This window comes from Grammomys surdaster, unplaced genomic scaffold, assembly GCF_004785775.1.
Source record: "Grammomys surdaster isolate TR1022 unplaced genomic scaffold, NIH_TR_1.0 125606, whole genome shotgun sequence".
Lineage (NCBI taxonomy): Eukaryota > Metazoa > Chordata > Mammalia > Rodentia > Muridae > Grammomys > Grammomys surdaster.
This window is the reverse complement of record NW_021620449.1, coordinates 892,322-907,981: the sequence shown is the minus strand read 5'-3', so window position 1 is coordinate 907,981 and position 15,660 is coordinate 892,322. Positions and strand designations below refer to the sequence as shown.

General features: G+C 41.7%; 1 protein-coding gene across 1 annotated transcript; it reads left to right on the top strand.

Annotated features, from left to right (window-relative positions):
• The first annotated feature begins 880 nt into the window (after window positions 1-880).
• LOC114638539 lies at window positions 881-11,824 on the top strand. The gene is made up of 2 exons (XM_028787045.1): window positions 881-950; window positions 11,268-11,824. Exons 1-2 carry the CDS (start codon window positions 881-883, stop codon window positions 11,822-11,824), a joined length of 627 nt encoding a protein of 208 aa, XP_028642878.1.
• The last annotated feature ends 3,836 nt before the right edge of the window (window positions 11,825-15,660 follow it).

Here is a 15,660-nt window from a genome sequence, read left to right as displayed (position 1 = left end):
AGAAGGCTGCCCCCTGGTGGCAGGGAGGGAGAATCCATTCGCATAGAAACTTCATTCGGCTCCTTTCTTATGGTGCTCTATATACTGAGGACCTAGGAATTCTTTTTCCTGTGATGCTGAGCTGGCTACTAGGTACCCTATGGCTTCCTCCTGTATATGGCCTTCTGCTCAAAGATTCTTTTTAGAATGTGTAGATGGAGCATGTATATTCTTTGAGGTGTCTACACTCATGTGGGGACTCTAGAGGTGTCTACACTCTAGAGGGCAGGGGAGACTTTTGTGTCACGGCTGTGTGTTCTTAATGTGGAACCGCTGTAGAGCTTTAATGAGTTAAACTGAAATGACGAAGCCATCGCTCACTGTCTGTCTTGCCTGTGATGTGAATTTGATTCTTGGAAGAAACTGGATCAAGAAAGACACTTGAGCTTTTAATAATCAGAGCACTGCTGTAATCAATAGGCCCTTAGAAGACAATAAATTCAAGGACACCATATGAGAAAACTCAGGGTGGAATGTGCTTGCTCCATGCTGATGAAAATTCCCCATTTATCTTTCGAATTTAATTGAAATAACATTTTAAAGAATTGTCAGGCAAGCTTTGTTCTGTTCCTGTAACCCACAGCCATGGCTATTACTCAACTTCAGGATGAATTATTCCCAGCTTTCCCTTTGTCAGGGGAGAGAATACAGCAAACAAGCACGCTAATTATTTAAAGGAACCCTGGGGCCAATTAAGCTTTTTCTATTACTGCCATAAGAATGAGTGAAACAGGTGGAAAGTAATGTATGGACTGGAGGCATCCTTGAGTCTCCAGCAGGCCATGCTATAGATCTATAGATAGGATGTTTACTTCACATGCAAATTCAGTGATTAGAGAAGATGGGCAGTAGCTTGCAGCAGCAGCAGCAGCAGCAGCAAGCTCCTTGGCTTGCAGACTTTCTTAAGGAGGGTACATCAGTGCACCCACCTCACTGATGCAGTGACAACTTTCAGGATGTGGTCCTTAGTTCTGTTAATTCTTCCATTCAATAAGGCTGATGTCTACAACTCTAACAAGTGTTTATTGAAGAATTTAAATTGTGTGTGTGCATGTACATGTGAATACAGGTGTTCTGGGAGGCTAGTGGCATCAGATTCTCCTGGAGCTGCAGTTACAAGCAACTCCTGACTTGGTTACTGGGATTTGAACTCAGGTCTGTCTAGCCCCTGCCTACAAGTTTAATTTTTTTCATAATAGTTTTCAAGATGATAATAGGATTACATCATTTACCCCTCCTTCAAACCCTCCTGAGGTACCCTCCCTTGTTCCCTCTCAGACTCACAGTCCCTCTTTGTTAATTATATGAATATATAATTTTTTCTCTTTGCTATTATATGAATATATCCATACATATGATTCTAAATACATGAATACAACCTACTCAGACTGTACAATGTTAATTGTATGCATATGGTTTCAGGGCTGACCATTTTGAATTATGTACCCAATTGGTGTGTTCTTCTCTAGGGAGGACTATTACTCCTATTTACAATGAGACCACAACCTGCCTGCAACAATTTTTAAAATACCACTAACCATTAAACAGAGAACAGTGATATGAAATATATACAGGAATTAGATCATTGGAATCTTTTAGGTAAAAAAAAAAATCTTCTCTAAAATAAGACAAACAGAAGTATGGCGATGTGGTTCAATGGGTAAGAGCGCTTGCTGCTCTTCAAGAAGAGAAAAAGAAACACTTAAATGGTGGAGGCTTCTTCGAAGATTTTAATATTTAAATGTAACCATTAGCATAATTAGTGGATGAGCTATTCATTCATCTATTAAGGCCCTTATTCTGACTGTTTCCCTTACAGCGCACGTCTCTGTGCTCTCACCTCTGTATCCTCAGCAGACCTTTTGTGAATGTTTTCCCCCAGTGTCAATCTCTTAATTTTGATTCCTTGCCATATTTAAATAATCTCTTGCATCTCTTAGCTATGCTGTTATCTTTTAAAACCTCTAGTACTCCTTTTTAGGCATATGCTTCCTTTCATTGAAGCCACTTCCGGTATAGAGGAAACATATTTCTCTTTTCTTTTGAATTTTGTCTTCGATCCATATGCTTCTGCATACGGTTTGTCACTCTCCATTCTTGGGAGCATATGCTAAGCTGGCCCTCGGAGGTGTTCTTTGGGATGGACTGAGGTGGGATTGGATGGTGTGATGGTTGGAGATCTGTTCTTGTCATTCAGTTCACGCTACTGTAAACTGATCAGAGACCTGACCCCTTATTTGGGGGAGGGAGCTACTATAAGTGTGTCCACAGGGAGGCTTCCCATCTCCTGCATAAGAATGTGTGGCTTCAGGTCTAGCACCAGGATGGGTAGAGAACTGCTGTTCTACAGGCTGACTCCATCTCAGGTTTTCTTTTCTGCATCACTCTTCTGGACCTCATGCTTCATTCTCAAAGTCTATGCTGTTTTGGGACAAGACTTGAGAGAGTGAATATCTAGGCTTCTTCCAGGATGAGACAGGCATCTCTAGGGTCTCTGGGTGGGATAAGAGGACATAGGTTGTTTAAGCATTTAAATCCATTCTTTGTTGTTCAGTTCCAGCTTGCTTTTTTTTTTCCCCTTGGAAATGCCTTATTGAAAAATAAAATCTGTGTTCATCTGGGAACGAGTGGGCGTTCTTTCCATCTTCCATCAGCTCAGGTTTTATTCAGGGTCCTGTGTTCTGACGCATGAATACTTTCTATTCTTATTAATCTCTTTCTCTCCTTCCCTCTCCTCTTTCCCCTTCTCCCTTCCTGTTTCTCTTCTCCCTTCTCATCCCCTCCAAGCATGTCTCTGCCATTTTAATCAGACATGCAAATGATCAGAAACAATATCAAGATTATTTAATACACGACTTTAAAAAAAAAAAACAAAAAACACACAACCAAACATTATTTGAATCAGTGGATGCAAATAATTTCATTATTTCATCAAAAAACCCAAACATTAATTGAATCAGTGGAGTTTAGAAACATTTTAAAAATTGAAACAAAGTCTCAGACACCATAAAAATACAAGAAGTTTAAAACTAGTTTTTACAAACATTGTATTGTTTCTAAAAATACTCTAATGGAAATTTTTTCGCTCTTTTGAGCACCTCAAAATAAAGTTTGCTTTGGAAGAGTAGAAGGAAGCATCAGGGAGACATTTACTTCCTCAATTTACCCAGGTTGTACTCCATTGTTTTTCTTCATTTAAGCAAGAGACAAAACAGCCATTCATATATTCATATATCCATCAAAACAACCATTCTCAAATAATTCAGCACTCATAAATTCCTGAAACTTGGGCTCACTGTTTGCCTCAGGAGTAGTGAAGTTAGGACTTTGTGGCAGTTAGAATGATGCTGATAGGTTCCTGTGTTTGAATGAGCTTGGTCCCCAGTTGATGGAATTGTTTGCAAAAGGATTAGGGAGTGAGGAGGTCTTACTGGAGCCAGTGTGTCATTAGGAATAGCTTTGTGATTTCAAAAGCCCATGACATTCTCAGTTAGTGCTCTTTGCTTCATGGTTGTCTCAACATGTGAGCTCTCAGCTGCTGCCCAAGCACCATGTCTGCCTGCCTGCTGCCATGCTCCCCACTGCTGTGGTCATGGACACTAACCCTGGGGAACCACGAGCTCCAAAGGAAATATTCTCCTTTATAAGTTGCTTTGGTCATAGTGTCTTATCACAACAACAGAGAAGTAGCTAAGACAGATCACTATCCTCCTGAAATGAAACAGAGCAACTAGAGAAGGTTACGATGGGTGAGCAACGCAACAGTAGTTACTCAAGTGCATCGATGAGTAATCAAAATGTTGATTCCAGAGATCAGACCCAGTTTCAGCTTGTTGGATGCTAAAAGCAGAAGTTTGTTTTACCTCGGAGTTTCTGGCTCAACGTTGCTTTGCCCATACCGCATAGCTGAGCCTAGTTTGTCTTGGCCAGTTTCCCTACTTCCCACTAAGGGCTTCAGTGTGAGGTGCCCTAGGGACCTTGTTAATGCAGATCCTGATGGAGCAGGTCTTCAGAGGAGAGGAAAGATCTGCTAGCTAGGTCCCAGGGGATGACAATGTTCTAGCCCATGCACATTTCCCAGACCAGAGAAGTTTTCCATGACCTCACCAGTATCATGTAACACTCATCCACAGGGCGTTTCCAATATGTGTGAAAGATGAAATTACTTTTCCAAACAGTTTCAAGAGTTCTGTGCATTTGCCTCCTATAATATATACATATATCTCCTAAATGGAAGTGTAAATATTATGGAAGTTTTAAGGTATAAAGGGTAATATCCTGTCTTGCAAAGGCCCTCAGGGGAGCCTGACTGGAGAAGATCTTTGCATATGCAAAGAAAGATAAGATGTGAATATGTAAAACCTAGAGAAGTCTTCACAAGAAAGGACCATAACAATTACAGATATATTCCACATGTATGCCACTTATGGCTGGCACTATTTTGAACTTATATACATATTAGCCAATTGCATTACCAAAATAGCTCTATGTAACAAGGCTGTTGTTTTCAGTATTGTGTGTTGAACCTGGGGCCTTGCATTTGTGTGGCAAGCACTATATTGCTGTGCCACACTCCCAATATCATTTTAAAGTCTGACACTAAGCTTGTGATCCTCTTGCCCCAGCCAAGAGAAGTAGTACAGATGACAATTGTCCATCCTCATCATGCCTGGCAGGTACTTATGTTTATACAACATTTTCGTGGATAAGACTGATGAATCAGAGAGCATGGAGAAATTTGGAAACTGTCCTTCTCCAACATCATCCAGTTGATAAGTCATGGAGCTGATATTATATGCAGGAAGGCATCACTATGTTAGAACATTCCTCAACACTATATCAAAAGATATGAACTACGGGCTGCTTACAGGGTCCAGCCTCATCTACCTGGTGTGGTAGGAAGGATGCATCAAGTGGAGTGAGCAGTAGGACATGATGCTGGGAAAGGAGCCACTGCTGAGACACCAGGAACAATTCAGTAGATTACAAACATTTTCAATGCTGACTCTTGACTCCCTTGTGAGTTCTATGCAAATCCCACCCCTCCCTAATGATAAGCAGCCATCTTTTCCTATGAGAACAGTGATTTTTCGAAGAGATCTCCATGTCCAAAGTTCCCATCTTTTGTTACTTTAGCAGTGCTCAGTATTAACTAAATGGAAAGTCGAGGTTGCTACTGAACAGTATGTACTACTCGTATTTCTTTTTCTTTACTGTCTGGTGATTTCTACAACACACATACATACACACAGAAATGCACACATACAAGCAAACTAATCCCTACATATGTTGGATAGACTATGGGCAGAGGGAAAACAATTAAGGCTAGCCTTGCTGATGACACTACATAGGAAGCTTTGATAGAGACCTACAGGTACTACCTAGGACTAAAGAACTACCACTTAGTGCCAATACTAAATAGATAGCCTTTTGGGTAAAAAATTAAAAAGCTATCTACTTAAGGGGTGCTGCCACAGAGCACATGAGTACTCTTGATGCCTGAAGAAGTATAGGCTGGCCCCCTTACTTATTTGTCAGAGAGCTTTATAGCATAGTAGCTTTACTATTGCTGTGTTCTTTTCCTTACTTGCCACCCCAGCCTGACATCTGACACTCCACTGGGAATCTCAGCCAAGCAGCATCTGGCAGAGGCTCTCAGTCAGCCTCTGGTGGAAAGCGGAGAAGCTGCATTCCTTTGTGTTGCCCCTGATTGGAAATGGGTTCCTCCAAAGGCCTGCAAGGCCCAAGGATCTCTTTCTTCTTTATCACAGCAGCGGTGCAGAACTACACAGCAAACCTTGTCCTGTGTCCACTCTGCCAGCTTCATAATGATTCTCAGATCTTTTCTCATTGGAATGAGCTATGCTATCTATGTATGTACCAGCATGAGGATGTCCCGGTCACAATGCTTCTTCTCCTGACCCTGACCATGACAGGATATTTTGGAGAGGAGCAGATGCCCTAGCTGAGTCTCTAGAACCAAGCTTGATGATCCTAGAACTGATGCTGCTATTAAACTCTGCATCATCAAGTTTCCTCCACCACAGGGAGCTAGCTCATGCAGTGAATAATGTGGTTATCATAGTAGTTGATCAAATCCTTGTAATTTTAGGCACCATGTGAATGGCTTTATAAATGTCATTGAAGTCGGAGAATAAAATAACTATTATTAAGTCTATTTTACAGATGAGAAAATTTAAGCAAAGTGTTAACTGACTAAGGGCTTAATCCATGTTATTTATACTGTTACAACAATGCAAAAATCATTTTTTTTATTTTGTGATACTACATGGTCTATCACGCATAAGACATTTTCATTCCCACATTGGAGAGTAGCGCATCCTATACAGGTAAAAATGGATTAGAAAGAGTTAGGGTAAAAATAATTTTCTGATGCTATGATCTGAGTGAATGTGTCTACCCCAAATCTCTATCTTAAATCCTAATAATCCCCAAGGTGATGGAGTTGAAGGCTGGGGTTGGGGACAGTGACTAGATCACGTGGACAAAGTCTTTGTGAAAGGGCTTTGCAGTCATTTGAAGGAGGCTCTGGGATCTTGCTTCCTTTATGTTGAAGAAGCCAATGAAAAGGTATTATTACGGGACATGAATTTGTCTTGAGTTTGGAGACTCTGGCACCCAGTTGTGAAAAATAAACTTGAGTATGTGTTTTATCAGGCTTCCAGTCTAAGGTGTTTTTGTTAGAGCAGATTAGATAGGTGACGAAGACAGACAAGCTCTGATGTTATATGGGGAGCAGGTCTGATGACTCAGGCAGTACTTATGGAGTTGGGGAGGGGAGTCACAGCTGAGCCCCTCATCTCAAGTTCAGAGAAGTATAGACACAGATGGGGTGTTGTGTGGCTGGTATTTAGTTTGTGGAGGCAAAGGTATTGAGTTTCTGCAGTACTCCATGGCTCTCCCAGGGGTCTTATACCCAGCTGATGAAACGGCCTTGCTGATTTCTTTGATCTTTCTTGTCTATGGATAATTAAAGGGAGTGTTTAACCTCTCTTCTATTCTTTTTAATTTTATATTTTTGAGATTATAATATAATTACATTTCTCCCTTCCTTTTTTTCCCCTCCAAGCCCTCCTATATACCCTTTCTATGCCTCTTAAAATTCATGGGCTCATTTTGTACTAACTGATAGTACATGAACATGTATATGTTGTATAAATATAATCTGTTCAATATACATAATGTTATTTGTATGTATGTATGTTTTCAGGACTAACCATTTGGTACTAAACAACCAATTGGAATGCTCGTCCCTGGGGAGGACCACCTCTTCCACCCTCAGCTTTCCCCAGTTACCTACAGTTCTTTGTGTAGTGTTGAAGACTCACCTATTCGCCATCTAGTTTGTCATGTCCACTGGTGTCATCCTTGTTCAGCCCATGTTTGGGCAGTGATTTGGTAATAGTCTATGGATGTAGCTTCTGATGCTACTAAGAGACACATTCTCATAGCAAAGTCCCTGATCCTCTGGGATCTTTATAATCTTTTCACTCTTTCGACAGCAATGTTCCTTCAGTCTTATGTGTGAAGAATGTTTTGTGGATGTATCCATTGAGACTGGGCTCTACAACTTTGCAAATTGTTCATTAGTTGTGGGTTCTGTAGTGGTCTCTCCTCTCTTGCAAAGAGAAGTTTCCTTACTCCTTAATGTAGCTGTGATAGTGGATTCAATGTTCTTTGTGTCTTGCGATGTCTTTTGTCCCCATTTCTTATGTCGAGACCCATTATTAGATGAACACTATGTTAGAATGGCTTCGTCTTTCCATCATTTATAACATGCTCCTGTTGGCTGCTGCTACTACTTTTCCTTAAGGTCTATTTTGCTTAGCTTCATGGGTCTCCTAATGAGGGATCCGTTCTGTGAAACACATCCTTATGTGATCTCATTATCGGAACATGATAGAGTGAGCTTTTACCAGCAAAGGCAGTTACAGTGCCACTGAGTGTCTCAAGTTTACATGTGGCCCCTTATTGACAGGGACACTTTATATAGCACATGTTTGGATTAATATAGTCACAAACATGTTTTGCTTTTGTCTAATGCTTGTGGGGTATGAGTTTCCAATGTGTTATGTTTCAAGATTTTAAAAATTAACTTAAAAACATTTTGAGATGGGTTCTTGCCTTGTTACAACTACTTAATTTGAGCATGTCTATGTCAGTTTTTTTAAAAAGGAAAACAGCAGTTATTTTTAAAAGAACTTAATTCTCTAAGATACTATAAGATGTTCTGGTCTCCTTTGCATATTTTCTGCTCCAATTTAAGAAGTGGGTGTTTCTGTCAGCACTTGTACCTCTTCTTGTCACTAGGACTTCAGGTACATGAGTGCTTTTGGTTCCCAGACTGGTGCTATTCCTAGGTAATTTGAGCAGCCAGAGTATGGAAGCAGTTGTGTGTACATAAGAACCCACAGAGTACTGGTATCTGTAAGCATATATGACCATCTGCATTGGTATTTAGCCAAGCTTTAGTTTGCCCCAGTCTATAAACCTACATACTTGTCTTAGTTGCTTTTCTGTTGATGTGAAGGGACATCATGACCAAGGCAGTTTATAAAAAAAAAAAAAAAACATTTCTTGGGGCTCAGTGTTCCAGAGGGTTAGAGTCCCTGACCATCATGGCAGGGAGCAAGGTGGCAGACAGGCAGTCATAGCACTGGAGCAGTAGCTGGGAGCTACATCCTGATCCAGAAGCATGAGACAGAGAGAGAACCGAGAATGACATGGGCTTTTGAAACCTCAAGTCCACCCCTAGCAACATATCTACAAGGCGGCACCTCCAATTCTTCCCAAATAGTTCTACCAATGAGGGACCAAGCATTCAAATAGATGAGCCGTGAGGCTGTTCTTATTCAAAGTTACCACAATATCATGCTAGCCTCTTCATTGTTGTTGAGAACTGGATATGACATACCACATGGTAACAGGAATGGGCAGTGATATTTTATGCTAATCTTGCAGGGCTGGATTGCTTGGATACTCTCATTATCTGGGTACTTTATCTCCATATGAAGCTCTGACTCCCCAGTGAGACATGTGCCTCCCTTGAAGAGCAGCATTCCCCCTTATCAACACATCTTTCTTATGCAGAATCTTCTGGGCATATTTGACCAAGACAGTTCTTCCCTCCTCTTGCTAGGGTACAAGAACTATTTCGTAGTTCCTCACCATATGAGGATATGACATGATTTCTGCAGGTAAAGCCAGTGCACCAAGGTCTGTTGCTATGAATAGAACATGAAGAATTGTAGACTATGAATGAGGTTCCCACAGTGGCCTCAGTGTGTGTGTGTGTGTGTAAAATCACCATGTATAAATACTTCTTAACTTACAGATTCAGAAGCTCCTGGATCTGTCCTTGCTGGTTCTCTAGATGGGCCAGTCCCTCCAGATACCAGGGTGTGCAGCAGCGTCTTGATACTTGACTCAGAGAAGTCTATTGAGCTTTGTTTACTTTTTCCTTGTTGTAAAGATGGAAGTGAGGTCACCTTTCTCATTGTTTTAGTACTAACTTCACTCTATCTATGTTTAAGAAATCACTTTCTAAGCATCGAGCTAAACAACCTGGAGTATCTACATATCTGTAACTGACATCACTGATAAAATTTGATACATGTCTATGATGTCACTGCTAATATTTGATATGTATCTGTGATTGTACTGTGACCTTTCTTCCCTTTTCCTCTTCTAGATTATTTTTCATGCTCCCTTTTTATTCTGATTCATTAAGCATACAATATATTGCTTGGTAAATAATACATACCCAAGAATTGTGTGCCTATATTCATGACAATTTTGGACTTCTTTCTTTTCCTCTTTGTTTTTTGTTTGTTTATGGTTTTGTTTGTTTATTTTGCAACATCTTTTTCGAATTTCAATGTCAAGGCTGTACAAGCCTAAGAAAACAAGTTAGGAAACATTCTCTTGGCTTTTATTCCTGTAAGGAAGTTATATAGGATTGGATTTATTTCTTCCTTAGATAATTATAGCTGTGAGGCAACTGGGCCGAGCCTTCATACTCAGAATGTTCTTCTTGCAGTTTCAATGTTGTCTGTAGATTTTACCTGACTTGGGTTTTTCTGGTATTCCGTTCAGTAGTTTTATTAGGGTACTTCTGAAGGAGCTGTAAATACAGTCACATAAAAATCTCAACAGTGGCTGTTTATTATACCATCAAGCCTCTGTGGGATGCAAAGTGATGAGAACAAATCTTTAAAAAGAGTGGCAAATAATAAGGCAATGACTAGAATCTGGCTATCTTCAGCGTAGGAAGTGGAGCACCGTGTGACTCCTGCTCAGTAGACAGAGAGAGGAGAAAAGATGTGATTGGGTACAAGTTAATATTCTCGTAAGTACTCCAGCTCCCGCAGATAGTGCATTAGTAAAGCAGCGCTTGACTTGTAATGAATCAGAGATAAATCTCTAGCTTTGTAAGGAGAAGTTGCCAAGGGGTATCCCCTGTAAAAAAGAGAGACTCCAGGAAAGGGCACCTCAGAAACTGGTCAGTGTGGGGCAAGCTGGTCAGCAGGTAGGCTATGGCAGTTCCCAACGACATCATCAATAGTCACTTCCCTGAACAATATCTTGTATCCAGGAGAACCCTAGAATCTTCTGTGATGTCACCAGTGTTGTGGTGACACCAACTGCCTGTCGGGTATTCCTTTAGAGCCTACAAGCAGTCATGTTGTCCATGCTGCGCAGGATATTTTGTTGGGAGAATAGAATACAACCAGATATCAGACCTAGGCAGAAGGCATTACGTAAACCAGGAAAAAAGATATGGTCCTGGGGAAGACAACGTGAGTCCTGGGCAGTGGTTGGCAGAGCTTCCTGGAGGAGGGGGGCTTGAGCAGATCCTTACAGGAGAAGGGCTTATCATCTGGAACCTCGACATTCCTCAATGGCAGACCCAGAGTCAAGAATTTCTGATGATTAGTTTGGCAGAGATCCAGGAATTGACAAGCCTGCAGTTGCTTTCCTGAGAGATCTGAATTTCCTGCTTAGTGGCAAAGGATGCCAGGAGGAAGTTCTGTGAGAATAACAAAGTCTTGCTCTCAGGATAGAGTGCTGAAGCGTTTCATCCTCAATAGATTTCTGTAGGTTACATGAATATGTGATTCCAAGAACAGAGAGGGATATTTCCCTGTCATGTATCAAGATCTCAGATACTTTGGACTTGAACACACATGATGTGGGCTGAATCACAGTGTGGGGGTCTGTTGGGAAAGAATCCTCCGAAGCCTACACTATCAGTGAGCAGGAGCAGAGAATGAAGAGGTTGGAGAAGCTCAAAAGGGATCTTGAGGTGATGAATAACGAGAGAGATGAACTCCCGGGAATCCTGGCACTTTATACTAACAAGGATTTGAACGACAGGATCAACTTTGAGACCATGATGCTCGAGATGCAACATGACCAGGTGATGACCGATCTCAAGAAAATTCCTCAGGAGATCAGTGAGGCCATGGACAAGTGCAAGGAGCTGACTAAAGAAAATCAATGTTACTGCATCAGCAACTGTCACCTCCTGACAGAGTCTCTTCATATGAAGAACCAAGTAAAAATTCTGTGGAATGAGAACAGGCAGCTGCTAAGGGAGCAGATTGCACTGGAAGAGTGTTCTAAGGAAACAAAGAGGCTATGTGTGGAGGCCAGCATCAAGATATACGACAAATATACCAAGCAACAGCACCAGCAGTTGTTCATTTCCGTGATCATTTACAAGATTTTCTATGGACTTAGCCTCTTTCAAGAAACTGGATGATTGGCAAGCAACCCCTCCTACTCAACTACAAGCTGCAGTTCATTAAGATAGATACGTTGAACACACTTTACACACCTACATGCCATTATGCTAGTTGAGTTCTATGTGGGTGCCTCCTTTGTAGTAGCACAGGACATTGAGTGATGTAGTCAGAGCCTGTAGCTCATTTTCTTTGGACCCATGGCTCCAGCTGCATATGTAGGGGATGATGACATAGGTGTCATCCTTGTCAGACATAGGTGGGAGAGGAGGTCCTTGGTCCCATGAAGGCTGGGTGCCCCAGTGTGGGGGAATTCAAGGTGGGTTGAGAAGGTGGTTGGGAGTGCATCCTTGTTGAAGGAGGAGGAGGGGGGATGGGATAGGGGGTTTCTGGGTGGGGGGGATGAAGAAATGGAATAACATCTGAAACAAATATCCAATAAAAAATTATTAAAAAAAGACAAATGAAAATGAAATTTAAAATTTACATACATATCAATTAAAGCATGAAGACCTTCCTAAAGATCAGAATAAAAATTGAAAATGAGAGTATAATGCATATTGAAAGTAATTTAGTAAATGTATCAAATATTTAAAAATTAAAATTCAAAATAGTAACATGATCTATGACCTATAAGGACACATTGGTAAGCTTTATTCACTAATTAGGATACAAATTTACTTTCTAATCTGATCATAAATACTAACCTCAGTTGTTTCTTTCAATACTGGAAGACAGACTCTAAAAACCACACTTTTATTTGATCTGTTTTAAAAATTGAAATGATTAGAGACATGGTGATGGGAAACAAGTTAATCACACTATATATTGAGGCCAGGCAGTGGTGGCGCACCCCTGTAATCCCAGCACTTGGGAGGCAGAGGCAGGCGGATTTCTGAGTTAGAGGCCAGCCTGGTCTACCGAGTGAGTTCCAGGACAGCCAGGGCTACACCCTGTCTTGAAAAAACAAATACAAACAAACCAAAAAAAAAAAAACTATTAGAAAGCCCTCCCTCTTCCCCTTTTCCTTCTTTCTCTTTCTTCCTTTCTCCCTTTCTTCCTTTCTTCCTCCCTCCCTCCCTCCCTCCCTCCCTCCCTCCCCCCCTCCCCCCCCCCCTCTCTCTCTCTCTCTCTCTCTCTCTCTCTCTTTCTTTCTTTCTTTCTTTCTTTCTTTCTTTCTTTCCTTATGCTGCAGCTTGAATCTGGAGCCTTACACATGAAAGGCAAGGACCCCACTGCTTAGCTACATCTTCAGCCCTTATAAGAAATTCTTGTAATAAAAGCACCAAGAAACCAAAAGAAGTCCCAGCCTGATGGCCAGGAGAACATGGACATTTGGAGAGATGAGACTGCATGCGACATTGTTGACATTGTTTCTGAATGAAAAGGGCCTGCAGGTTCAGAGCATCTGAGTAGAGACTGCGGCATGGATTTGGTGACTGTGATTATAGGAAACGAAAGTCAGCCTTCGAGCTGTTAAGATCTCTGTGTATCCTCTCAAACCCATTTGCTGGAATCTCAGTCCTTGATGTACTAGCAAAGCAAGTTCTCCTAGGAGGTATTTCGGCTGTGAACAGATTCATGCCACCACAAAAGATGGGCTTGCAAAATCAGCTTTGCTCTCTGCTCTCCATCAAGGCAGGACTGCCTTCTGGTCCTATGCTGCTTCCCAGATTGCTCTCCATCTTGTTGCTTGAGACAGGGACTCTCACTGAACCAGAGGTTCACCATTTTGGATAATCTGGCCAGTGAGCACCTAATATTAGGGCCAGAAATGGTTTTCTATGGCCTACTGCTGTGGTAACAGGCACATGTAACCACACTCAGTGTTTTATATGGGTGCTACTGATTTGAGCTCAGGTCCTTAATGCCTTTAAAGCAAGTGCTCTCACCCGGTGAGCCATCTCCCTTGTTCTTGATTTTTAATACAAATTTGACACACATCACAGACAAACCTAGATATATCATTTGCTGTACATAAATATCTGTGTACGTATGTAAATATGCTTGCAAAGATATCTATTACCCCCATAGCCATGGCTATTAAACCAATTTAATGTGAGTTAGCATCAAACACAAGTACTAGAGCACTATTGTGTTGGAACATTTTCATGCTGATAAAGTAGTCTAATTTGTATTAAAAGAATAACAAATTTGTTTTGTAAAGGATATAATTCCCTAACTCTGAATTTCCCATTTTTTTAAAGTGATAATAGAGGCAGAAATGTTTCAGGCAAGCCATAGGCCATGGGCCCTTTGTTTCTTTGTAATTCCTTTCTTTCTTCCAAGTTATTCTTACTGTGCAGAGAGCATAACCAAACACCAGACGATAGAGCATTTTTCCCTCCTGCAAGAGCAGCACAAAGTGCTGTTTTCTCTCTGAGGAACAGTAGACAAAAGAGACATGTTTTACGGCAGTTAACACGCAGCAAGCAACACACCAGGGCAGGGGAGAGCTCTTCAGAGCTCCACTCTGACAGCAGAATTCATTCTGCTAGTTCTGATTCTTTTGATAATCACCAAAAGCTCATACCTTAAGCTGGCTAAGAGCCAAAGTTCAAAAGCCTTCATCCCCATGTCTTACTCCAGCCAGTTCCATCTGCACGGACTCACCCAGAAACACTGTGGCAGGTGGTTCAGTGTCCTGTTCACACACTCCTATCTGGGAGTCTGCCTGCTCTCACATGAAGATGCCCACTTCTGCTCTCTTGACATGTCACCCTATACATGCACATGCACAACACATACATACACATATGTGTGTGAGGAGGGTTACTGCTGAGCAGGATCACTCTTTGACCCGTGTAAGTAGGAATCAGAAGACAAATGATCCCTCTATTATGCTCAGAAGTGGCTAGCTCAGAGCAATGACAATGGGGTATCTGAGTGCCCTCAGTGTCATTTCTCTTCTGCAGTGGACACCTATGTCTATTGGCTCTTTCTTTTCTTCCCCACATCCTATCTGCATTCTTGCTCTCTGGAATTATTTTCTAAACTCCCAGGAATCCTTGTCTCAGTCTCTGCTTTCAGGAAAACCTAAGCAAAGAAACAGGAGCAACAGTACAATTGTTGTTCCGTACAGCTAGTGTTGCAGGGTCCCAGGGCCTTCGGGGATGCTTGGATCTCGGACAGAATGTTGCTGTCATTCTCTTGCCCTTTCTTCTCTCATCTCCTTTCCTCTAGGAAAGTCTCACTTGTGTATACAACAGAAACCTCTCCTAGCATCAGCAAGGAAGCAAACTTCAGTGAGTCGTGGCCTCCCATTTGGAATAGGAGATCTGGATGGGGACTTAAGTTACCACGGACAAGGCTACAAGTTCCATCCTCACCCAGAGGTTGAGGAAACCAGGCACCAGGACTACCCAGGCTGGGATGAGCAGGGGTGGGAAGAACTGCTTCTAATAGTGTTGAAAGCAAATACTACATGAATCCAATGTTTCCATAGAAGCAGATGATGTGGACCACCAAGCTGTCCATACTCCACATGTAGGACATCTGCTATGCAGCTCCATACTCATAATTTGTCAGAACTGCACCTCACATATACAAACCAAGATAATAAGGGCCAGTAAACGAACAGCCTTTATGTGGCCTTGTGTGGATCTCCTCCTCCCTAAATCTTTCTTGGATTCAACTTATGGGTTTGTTCCTCGCTATTTCCCAATTTCTTGTCTATCTGTCTGTCCAAGCTCTAAGATTATGCTGGACAGAGCTTTAACAGCCCTGCTCAAAGGCTCCTTATTGAAAGGAACAGCTTACTGAAGGGTTCTGGTAGCTGTTCTAGGCCCAGCTATGGTTCCTAGAAGTACTTCCTTCAAAGCTGCGCAGTTCTCACTCTTAGTGTGTTGAAGGCTGG

What these genes read in the sequence shown, in the direction of transcription:
- LOC114638539 (XM_028787045.1), top strand. Translation starts at nt 881, where the DNA reads ATGGGCAGTAGCTTGCAGCAGCAGCAGCAGCAGCAGCAAGCTCCTTGG. An exon ending in TGCAGACTTTCTTAAGGAGG is followed by an intron (nt 951 to 11,267) that starts GTACATCAGTGC and finishes GCTGAATCACAG; the next exon opens with TGTGGGGGTCTGTTGGGAAA.